Below are 12,310 nucleotides of genomic sequence, written 5' to 3'. Positions count from 1 at the left end.
GTACATTGCAATCTGTTCAACTACTAGTACTGTTCTCCCAGTGAAATGAGATGAGAATGATAGCATGACCTTTAAATGAAGTATTCTTATACAGTTTCAGGCTGACCTTTTCTGAGGCATGTGGTTAATTGAATTCCAACCACAAAAGTACACCAGTATTCACTGTCTAGTATTCAAATCTACATAGAAGCAACTTTTACTAGTATTTGAACCTCAGAACCTTCGATAAAAATCAGCTGTTAAATAGCTGATTTATGACGAGTTAACTCTAGTTCAGTCCAGTGGGCAAATGGACTGGTAGTATATAGATTTAACCCACTAGCTTGGTCTAGTGGTGAACGCGTCTTCCCAAATCAGATCAGATTTGAATACTAGATTGTGGATACCAGTGTTCTTTGGTGGTAGGGTTTCAATTAACCACACATCTCAGGAATGGTCGAACTGAGACTGTAAAAGACTACACTCATACATATCATCCTCATTCATCCTCTGAAGTATTATCTGTGAAAGGTAATTACCGGAGGCTGAACAGGAGAAAGAAAAGTACTTAGATTTGAATTTTTATTATTAATTATTTATTACTTTTAATTATTTATTACTCTTGCTATTAATCTGTTATACTAAATATTTAATTGTAATACTGCAATTATGGTCTAAGAATCATAAGTAACACAAACCTGTTGTTGTAAATGGTAGCCCCACACAATGGTTTGGTAACAATACAGCCCCTGTACTGACACTAATGGTTAAATATGACATTTTTCTCACATGATATTTATAAGTTACTATTTGCAGTCCTGGCCAGTCCTCAATGTAATTACTTTTCACAAAGTATTAATATTTTTACAAAAATCTATCAAATCATTCCCATAAAATCAATATACTGTAAATATTTTACTCGGAAATATATTTTAATTTTAATAAAAAATTGTATCATGTTCCCATCAACTTCAGTGCCAATGGTATAAAATAAAATGATTTGAAAAACATTGAGCCTAACTGCCTTTAACTGTTAATTACTATGAATACTCATTAAAACTTGGTGATCTGTACAGTCATCTATCTAATGTGCAACACAAATTTTTTTGTAAATTTGGAGACAAATTTAAACCAGCACCTTCAAGACCAAAAAGACTGTTCTTCAATAGTTAGTTGTTAGACATGCTACGTTATACGAGTAGTTACACTATACTATGTACATAGGACCTGCAGCTGAAGGGATAATAAACAATGTACATAGAAATATTTCTAAAGATATTTCAGTTAAATTAGGCGGGCATTTGATTGAAATAATTTTAATTAGATATTTGTTCAAGATTTTGTTGAAAATGAACATCTTCATTAACCACAGTCTTGGCAAATATTTGTGGGTATAAATGTAAATTATACAGTAATTACAATATCAAGTAGAATGTATAACGAAATAACATAATTCTGTCAGGATTACTTCTTTAAATCAAATTTTTTTATTAATAAGTTACAATTTACAAAAATTAAATTTATTTTTTATGTGAATACTGGTAAATACATTTTCACTTAATCCTATAAAAATAGGAAATAAAAATAAAAAATAGCACAGCAATGAAAATTTGGTATAGAAGAACTTGAAAGAAGAAAGGTAATAGACTGTTAACATCTGACAAAAATAAAAATAATAAAATCATATTCAGTAGTTTATTGAATATTTTTTGAAGTAATAACTTATTACTTTTTGCTAGAGCCAAATTAAGTTAAAAACAAAATTTTACAAAAATAATTTCACAACTTATTAAATTTAAACATTAACCATAGATAAATTTTTAACTTTTTACTTACATAACATTAGAATAAATAATTTTAAATTAAATACATATTTATATATATAATATTTATTATATATATATATATATATATATATATAATAAAAAGTTTCATCAGTGCTCAATAGAATGATTCATATTACAGCAGCAAAGTACAACTGATTTTACAGAAAACGTTTTTAACATTTATTTATTTTTTAATCCACTTCCAGACAATATTTATGTTTAAAGTCATCAACCCCTAGTTCAGTCATTTTTGATCCTCCTTTTACTTCTATTCTTGGATTATATCCAACTTAACTTTCAGTCTAACAGTATCAGCTACAAGATCAAAAACCTCATTATAAATTTAATAATATAACATAACAATACTGTAGCAAGCATTTTAGTACTATAAATAAGAATAATTTAATTTTTTCCTCTACAGCAAAACTGCTATTTTGTTTAGAATTTACGTAACGTATGCCAACTGAACAAAAATATTATAAATTTTAACCTCTCTATTCCCCAATATACAACTAAGCAGAAATATTACCACTACACAAATCTTCTTACACCACATCTTACCAGTGAACTACATCTTTGTTTTTTTTATATATTAAACATGTTGTACAAGCAGCAGATTAGTTAAATTCTCCTTTTTTCAACTGTTTTGTGCTATGGGAATATTTATAATGTACCCTTATAAATTTTTAATTGTACAATAAATCACACAAGATGACAAAAATACTCACTGGAATTTTACACTTAAAATGTTTAATTGTTTGGAAGATAAAAATAATCTTCTTAATAAAATAACTTTTACTCATAACATGGTTTCATATTTAAGACACAGTAAATAAAGAAAATGTCAAAATTTGGGCTTAGAAAATCTACACTTCATTAATGAGTATATAAGAGATAGATCAGCAGTTAGTGTGTGGGGTTGAATGTCAAATGACAAAAGACCAAACCGTTTTTCTTTCATGAACTAGAATCCCAACATTTACCTGATATCATGTTCCACAAAGATAGCATCACAGCTGATGTCATCAACTGTCATCCCATACTGGTATCACAGTCCACATTGGCATTAATGGTATGTGAATTTATGATAATAATAAATGGTGGTCTCACAGTCTGGGATCATACGGATTAGTGTTCCAGAAACTAATATACTCATGACAAACACATAATCACAACAGACAAGCACCTGCACTGGATCTATCTTTGAATTAGTATAAATTAGAAAATATTATAAATGTCATCAAATGAAATAATTTTTACTTCAAATTCTCAGATTTCATATTTCCTAGATGCTGTGCATCATATTGTTAAATAAATTACTAAAAATATTAGTTTGTTAACCATAATTATAAAATACTGCAAGTACAGGTGTCTGATGCAATGAAGTAAAAATGAAAAGAAAAAATTTAAGATTAATTAGCAAGTAAAGAATAAAAACTCTGTACCTAAACTTTTTCTTGGTTTAAGTAATGTAATAAAAAATAGAACCCTCATAAAACTACCATAACTTTAGAGAAATAGTGTTTAAATAAACAACAAAACATATAAACAGTGTAACGAAATATCAGTTTATTCATCATTATAACTCATCATTTTAAATTCAGTTATCTGTTATAAATTCAGATTAAATGAAAGCAATAAATAAGAAAAATAAAACTGATTAAGAAACATTAAAATGTTTGGGTGATAGTATATATAATTTTGAGTTGCTTTCATCATCAGTTATAAAAATTGTGCAGTTAATTCTTTACATTAATTACAAGAAGAGAATATCTAAGTAGATACATTATGCAGGTATTGGTATTTGAAAAAAGAAATGAATACTAAAAGTTAAAAAAACACCTGATGTAACAATAATATATAAGGTTTAATATACAGAAATGGTTAAAAAAGTGAAGGAAGTAAATAATTGGAATCTGAAAAAAATAACAACTGGAAAAGAGGTATTGGGAGATAAGTTAGCTGAATTATTGAAGAGAAGAAATCCAGAAAGCAATAATGTAAATAGATTTTTTGTAAATATGAAATATGCCATACAAACAGCAGAACAAGCAATTGTCTTCATTACAGAAAAAAATGAAGAATCTTAAGGTTACCAGAAAGATGATTTAAAAAGTGGAAGACAGAAATAATGTGTTAACAGAAAGTGAAAAATCTTTCTTCTACAAAAAAATAAATAAATAAAATAAATTTTCTTCTATAAAAAAATGAATAATGAATTAACAAGAGTAATAAAAAAATCAAAGAAGAAATAGCTTACAAATGAATGATCAGATGTAGAAGATTTAGGAAAAAAGGAAAATATCAATGAATTGATAAAAAAAGAGAATCAATATCAAATGGAAGAAAATGAAGTCAATCTTAAAAAGGGAAGTTATTCAAACAGTAAAAGACATAGTAGTAAAGCTATGGGAATAGGTGAGCAGCCAATAGAAATGACCAAATGTTTTAATGAAGAAGGACTACAAGAAATGGCGAAGTTATGTAATGTGATCCACAATAGTGGGATGCAGTTAGAAGACTTTCTTAAAAACAAAATGGTTCCATCCCTATATAACATGGTGCAGTAAAGCGTCAACATTATAAGAAAATTAATTTATTTTCCTAATCAGCAAAGATTCTTTTGGAAATTGCGAAGAGAAGACTAAATAACAAAATAGGGCAAAATACACAAGAGCAATGTGGATTCAGGAAAAAAATAGCCACATAAATAATAATAATAATAATAATAATTAATCAAAATAGTACTAAAAGGAACAGCAGATGGTCCATACAAGAGGTTGGAAAAGAGTAAAAATGATAGATGGACTAAAAAGCGAAATGGCGTTATCAGGAACTTAAAAGTTTAGTTGGGAATGGAAGAGAATGGAACAAGGACTATGGTACAAATATATTATGGTACAGTAGAATTAAATATGCACCTAACCCTAAAGTTCTATTATGCCACATGCCTAACAACTTGCCTTAACTGTAACACAATCACTTCAGTCACCCACACTGGTGGTATAACAACTGTTAAAAAAATGAAGTGTCATCCTGGTAGGCAACACACTATTCTCTTGTTAACCATATGATGTTGCCAGTCACACAAAGATATTTAATGTCATTCTCCTGCTGGCACTCCTAGTCACCCAAGTCCAGCCACAGTCAGAATTGCTGCCCAAAAAACACATAAATGTACCCTCTCAATTCAAGTATAATTCATCTCAAAGGCTACAGATCTTTGTAAGAAACAAATCTGGTTTGAGGCTGTCATTGTTTATGTATGAGCTAGCTAAACCCCAGATTTGAAAGTTCAACCTTCCTGAACTAAACAATATGGACAACGCCATTATTCCCCTCTGACTCATGACCTCAAGCTAAAAGCGGTCATTTTTATATTTCCACATCACTGTGAATTAGCAACTGCTCATAATAATAGAAAATGTAGGCAGTTTTACAAGCACTTTCTCCACTGACCATTTTTTAATGGACTGAATTCAGGAAGCATGTAGTTTGGCTGTACATCTAAAGACAGATGATGGAAATTTTTTCTGCTGAATATTTGATGCACAGTCAAGATCACCAACAACGAACAGGGCCTTGGGTATGTACTCAACTGAATGTAATTATCTGAGTTGCAATTTACCAGATAGCATTGATCATCATTTAGGCATTCTACTGCTGTGACATAAATGGAAACCAGCATTGTTTAGCTCATAAGAAAGAGAATCTGTGAAAGCATGATAACAGAGTCAAATTCCCTCCATCACAATGATGCTACATGTCAGAAGCGTGCATTGTTCTTATATTCAAGTAATCCATCTCTCTTGTTCTTCATTTGTCGTTCTGACTTAAATTTTGTCATATTTTCTTATAATTAAAATATAACGTTTAAACCCATGCTACTTCTCACAGAGGGGATCCCAAAAAAAGGCAAAATAGCCTATAACACAAATAATGCTTATGCTTAAGTTATATTTTAAGTTTAACCCTTAAGCCATCTGATTGATGTGAAGAACGAAATGAGTCACAAACATACTCAAAAGAACACATAAAATTCCTTCAGAGATATTTTAAAAGTAAATAAATATCATTAACATTTTCAATATAATTTGTTCTCTTTTTGATGTTAAGGACTTTCATAGAGTGCTATTACAAGTAATTTAGGGTTCAGTACATTGTATATTAAAAATTTATTGAATCCACTCAACTGATAAAGTAGTAATACATTATGAAAGGCTCATAACAAAAAAAAAAAAATTAAATTATTATTTAAATATTTTTTTTAGTTTCTTTTGTTGTTAGTAGGCATTTTCTTAATATTTAATCAAAAAGAGATTAGGGACAGTACCATAGTAGATCAATAAGATACCTTCGACCACTGAATATTATTACCAATCAGAATAAAGTCAGAAGGGTGTTGTTTTATTCTATTATACAAGTTAGAAATTACAAAACATTCAATGATTTACACCATACCATCATATAGTAACTGTAAGATAATATGTGTCATCATGAATATGTAATTAATGCTGCATAATATGAGTACTTCTTATTTTAATATACTACCCGTTTTAATAGTGTAACTGAACTGTATTATGGTACTTGTATTAGATATTAGTAAACAGTTTCAAGCATTAGTGTTAGTAATATAAACAAATATTTTTCATTTGATTTTAATAGAATCTGGAACTTCTTTAATGATGTCTATATCAAACTTGCAATTATTTGTGTTTAACAATAAAATTATTATGAGTCCTCTATTTTTATTAATAATTTTTGTTAATAATTAGTGTTATAGTTTTATACTACTACAAGTCTTTATTCCACACCCAGTACACAAGATATGTTTAGACAATAGATTCAAAAAAAAAAGGAAAAGAGGTAATCAATTTGTTACTTATTTCAGTAAATTTACGAATTAAATTTTTTTTTCAGCTCTTCGAGACTTATCTACAGTTTGTGGGAATTGCTATAACTAATGCACAGATTGTGGAAACTTCAAGACAAGAATATGATAGAAATAGAGTATGTATCAAAAAATGTTTTTTTTTTTTGTTATATATAAATTTAATAAAATGAGTTAATTTGCTTATTTTATGCTATACTAAGAATATTTGCACTTAACTAAAACTAATTCTGACGTTTGCCTGTCTTAAATGCTTTAAAATTTATCAGTTTCATATAATAGGCAAAATTTTATCATAAACAACTTATGTCTATTTTCAACTTAGACTTAAATATAGAGTTTTCTGACAAAAATTTAACTTATAAACCCTACCAAATATGTTAAAATAATTCCCTAACTTCAAAGAACTGAATCAAATCAAACTCTCACAAAATATTAAGACTAAATAAAAAGATATTTTGTCACTAAAATTAATTAATAGACAGAAAGTATTATTGCATCATTTCTTATTTAAAGAGATGGATAATTAAAATAAATATCATTAGAAATTTTTAAATTAGACTGAATTAGTTAAGAAGAATAATTGAATTAGTTTACACTTTAAAGTTTTTCTGTTCTGAAAATCCTTTTGAAATTATACTTTACTATCTTCTCAGCAGCATTAATGCAATTTCAGTGTATACATTGAAAATTCTTGACAATTAAAACACATTTTTGTAAGGCTTATCACACAAGGATGATTTCTATAATTTAAAAAATGTTTAATCTGTTTGACTCTGTTGATTACTTATGAATTAATAAACACATTTGAAAAATCTTAATTGTTTGAATGCTTGATAATCAGAAAAAATAATAGGCTATTTTAAATAATATGCTTTTTAAAATATGCCTGGTAGCCCATCTCCTCTACTATAAGTCAAAGATGCTTTATGAATTAGTATAGAAGATAGCAGAAAATGTTTTTTCTGCCATCTTCTTACTTGCACTGTAATCAGTCAGAACTAGAAGATATTAAAGCCTAAACTATATGTCACAATTTTTATCAAAATCCCTAACTTTGTCCCTTCAACAGAACTGTGTTGTATTAGGTGAAAAATGATTTCTGTTATTTTCTTTCTCATTTTTTATTCACAATAAACTATACACAAATAAAAAATCTGAGCCCAGACAATTTGGTATAACTTTTATTATAATGTATAAAACACTGAAAAGATGAAACAACAAAGCTGTTTAATCAATAACATTTGTCATCATAACACAGAGAAATTTTACACAATAAATAACATTTAATTAGTTTTGTTAACATCTTCATACCAACAAAACTGTTTTATTGAGAATAAAAAAATTTAGAGTGAATGCAAAGAAAGCTGGTTTACAATGGTAGAAAAATTCAGTTTACAATTTAAGAAACATCTGCCACAGAAAATAATCATGTATAGTTTTATGCATACAAATGAATTTCATTATTATTATTATTATTTGAATATTAGTCACCTGTAGTAAAAATTGACCTTTCAATCAATCTTTGGATTCACAAGTAAAATTTGGAGCTATAACCATATCTTTAATCATTCATGTTAACTACGAATATAGTAGACACATGATTACTTATTTAGACTGAAAATAGATCTTTTAACCATATTCTAAAAGGTTTTTCTTTATAATGAAATACATGCTAACAATCCTAACTAAGTGCAGCCACATAATAATTGTAATAAATAAATCTGTGAATTAAAAGAACTTTCTTCATTTGATATCTCAAATTAACAAAATAGAATTATAACTGCTGTCAGAAAATACAATTGTAACTGTGATAAGCTGTAAAATTTCAAGTTTTTTCATTACAATTAAACAATTAATTACAATTAAAAAAAAAAAGTTAAAGCATAGATTATTTCTGATTTAATGCAATATAAACGACAATTTGTGATAAAAGAATAGATAATTTCCCACTTGCCCTTGTAGAAAAGGGTTAGATATAAATAACTTTTCTAATGAAGAATTAAATACCAGAAATTATAAACAAAATAATTCAATGCTATAACGTGCCACTACAATGTCTCATAACATTGCTAATGCAGCATAAACACGTACTGGTCTTAATTATATAAATGATCATACTTATATCATTACCACTAGTGATAAAGTCTCTTGTAAAAGGAGTTTAACAGTTACTTTAAACAATATAAAATATTCTTTTCTTTTTTTTTAATTGTTGTAGTATTTTGAAGTTCTCTTGTTTTTTCAGAATCTTTTAGAAGTTGTACATGATTTATTTGAAGAACAGACATCACTTGAGAAAGTTATTTTAAAAACAATGCAACGTGCACAAAAACTATTAAAATGTGAAAGAGCTGCTGTACTTCTCGTTGATGAATTGGATTCATCTGAGGTAAGTATGAATGTAAAATATAAGTATATTAATTTACTTCCATTAAACTGTGAGAGCTAAAAAACTTATTGTGTAAAACTTCAATATTAGCTTTAATTCCAAACATATCTGTAAGTGGGTAGCACTCTCTCACCGTCAGCCTGCTAGACCTGTTTTGGATTCATCAATGCTTAATTAGTCAATATTCTTCAGTTTTCACTGGGCTTTTACGTTGATAAAACAGCAGTCTTGGGAAACAGTCTCTGCTATACTTCACCAATGGACAGCATTGATCGTTGCTAATTTCTACATCTTACAGAATAACATGTGATTAGATTTCAGGAAACCAAAAAGGTTAAAAGTATGTTAAGACCAGATTGAGTAGAGTATTCAATAAAAGAGCATGTAAATAGAGACTGTTAGTGGAAGAAAAAATTGTGAGACAAACATTAAAGTTATTTTTAATAATCAACCCATCTGACAGACACAACACATGAAGAAGATAGGGAGAAGAACCACTCTTAGTGCTATAAGGGATCAAAATTAAACATACATGTTACATGTTGGTATCATTTGCATTTTTTTATTGCAAATGTTAAAAAATAAAACAATATTGATTGGTAATGTTAAAAAATAACCACAAATTAAAAAATGTGTTAATTCAATCATAGAAGAAAAGTGCAACTGCGTTGCTACAAAATTACATGAGGAGAATTACATTAAAGTTATTTAATTTATTTTTTATTGTTAGTATTTTGATTAAAGTGAAAGTTTGCTTGCAAATTATACATTAAAGATTATATTGCATTCCTGTAGTACCACATTTTAAAAACAGTTATTAAATGTTAATTAATTTTTTTTGCAGTCTGTGAAATTTTCCAAATTGTTTGAACTGAACTCTCCTTCTAATGGCCAAACAACAAATAATAAGTAAGTAATTTTAAATCACAATTTTTTTACAAGTTTAGTTTTAAAATCTTTCACTTTTGACAACTGCTCACATGGTTTTAGATTTATTGTTTGAATTATGTAATAAATTACAATGATCTTTTACATTATGAATAAATTTAGCATAAATTTGTTTGTATTTTTTCAAATAATTCTGAAAAGTTACCAGAACAAATTATATTTTGAAATTTCACAAAATTTCTTCACATAGAGTTAAACTTTACAACTCCTTTAGTAATTCAGGCACTTTTCTTTTTATGTTTAAACGGCTTCTTTTTTACTACAGGGCAAGCTAGAAAGAGAGCCTTCTGAAACTTATTAAGAAAATTGTTAAATTTTTTAATCAAAGCTAACTTTGTTGTTACTTTCCCAATTTGTTTTTTAAAGTTTCTAATTGAATCTTTATTGCTTACTCTTTTGAAAGAATAAAATTAATAATTTTTTCATCAGCTGTTATCATTAATAAATTATGTTATTGCTATTTAACAATTATGATGTGAAAAATTGTAATATGCATTAAAAATCTGTTCACTGTTTTCATTTTTTTTTTACAAATTATAGATGTCGACAAGGTGTTGAAAATAGCAATGTTTCACAGTATCTTTTAAGTCTAGCAGAAAGAGTGGCAGCTTCTGGTGAAGTAATCAACGTGGCTGAATGTGTAGAAGTTGAAAAAGGTACAGCTGGAAATGTACGAAGTCTTTTAGCTATGCCAGTACGCAATCGAAATTACCAAACAATAGGTTAGTATGGTTAGTATTATTTAGATAAACTACCTCTCCAATCATACGCAGTCTCCTCTATGGGTGATCATCCTCTTTCTCTTCCCAACCCCTTTTAAATTCTGTAATCGTTCTTTATTTAATAAAACCCATGTGGGGAATTGGGTGAGCCACCCTGGTTCCATCTGTGATGTCATGCTAGTTCCTTCCATAGCCAACCATGGAAAAAGCAAAATTTAGAGAAAAGAGAAGTGCTCATGGAGGAAGTGAATGTATGCTTATGAAACTAAAAACCTTTTATTGGGAATCAATATCTGGAAGTTGCAAAAAAAGCTGAACAAATGGCTGAAGTCATTAGTGAGATAAACTCAGGTTTCCTATTCCTTATCAGTCACTTGATACAGTGTAATAAATATTTAAATTTATTTTATACACGATATGTAATTCATGTTTTTATACGATTCTAATTATTGTACAGCGGGTATTCAAAAAACCTTTACTTAAACTGTTAAAATAAAAACAGGAAATTTTCAATTTTGTATTGCATATCTTAAATTCTTGCAAAGCTATTTAATAAACAAGCTACAGAATTATAACTGAAGTATGAAACAAGCAAGTTAATTCCAGGCATACTTGCAGAAATGAAGTTATGAAAAAACTTGTGAAACAATCAACAATCTACCTTTACAAATAAACTGAAGGATAAAAATAAATGTAACAATAAGTGTAAATTACTGTAAATAAATCTAAGAATGATAATCAACATGTTTATTATAGGTATAACATAGTCAACAGTAATTTATGTTCCAGTATCTAAAAAAAAAAAAATCGGGTGGGACTTATGATTTAACGTGAAATGTTAAATCAAACAGACCTTGGATGAAGTTCCTCCAAGCTACAGACTGACCAACTTATCCGTACAGTTAAATAGGAGATCCACCATCACATTTTTTTTTTTTTAAGAAAACTTGAAATCTCCAATGGAAGATTTTAGTTCCTTCTCTACAATTTAGTTTAAAGTTTTAGTTCCAATTCTACAGATAAATTGGTCGGTCTGTTTGTCATCGAGTCCTTTTACTGTATCGGATTGAAATAAAAACGAGGCATTGACAGACTAAATACTAAATTTAATTTTAACATAAAACAGACACTAAATCGTACATGATATTTATTTCGATAGCATTGGACGACAATTTTGTTCAACATTGGTCTGTGGTGAGAAGCAAGAAACACAAGGCATAACAAGCAGCGGTAGGGGTGCTCGCGCAGTTGGCGTCGTTCACTGAGGCGCCGTGCCAGCTTTGCGACGCTCCCAAAAATCTCGCTCGCTCGCACCGGACGTTGGGGTGGGTACTTGCGCGTGCCCCATAACCTCCCCTTTCCAATGATATGCATAATTTATATTTCCGGCTGGTTTTTGCACGAGCTGAGGCTGACACGTTTTTATATGTTTACTTTAATTTTTTAAATATAAATATTGTTCAAAATACACTTATTATTACTTAAATCGATCTATTTCGATAAACTCTAATCACAAATACACGAATCACCGCGCTATCAGGTCTAAGTCGTG

The 12,310-nt window shown here is 28.5% G+C and overlaps 1 protein-coding gene across 1 annotated transcript in view; it reads left to right on the top strand.

Moving 5' to 3' along the window:
* Positions 1–12,310, top strand: part of LOC142324470 (dual 3',5'-cyclic-AMP and -GMP phosphodiesterase 11A-like) — a 148,613-nt gene that overhangs the window by 101,826 nt on the left and 34,477 nt on the right. Inside the window, exons 6-9 of the mRNA XM_075365295.1 lie at positions 6,726–6,815; positions 8,945–9,088; positions 9,933–9,997; positions 10,577–10,758. Coding sequence (XP_075221410.1) covers positions 6,726–6,815; positions 8,945–9,088; positions 9,933–9,997; positions 10,577–10,758 — 481 coding nt within the window. The remainder of the gene's footprint in view (positions 1–6,725; positions 6,816–8,944; positions 9,089–9,932; positions 9,998–10,576; positions 10,759–12,310) is intronic.

This window comes from Lycorma delicatula, chromosome 5 (assembly GCF_047948215.1).
Source record: "Lycorma delicatula isolate Av1 chromosome 5, ASM4794821v1, whole genome shotgun sequence".
NCBI classification, from domain to species: Eukaryota; Metazoa; Arthropoda; class Insecta; order Hemiptera; family Fulgoridae; genus Lycorma; species Lycorma delicatula.
Note: the sequence above shows the minus strand (reverse complement) of the source record. Positions and strands in the feature narration are given on the sequence as shown.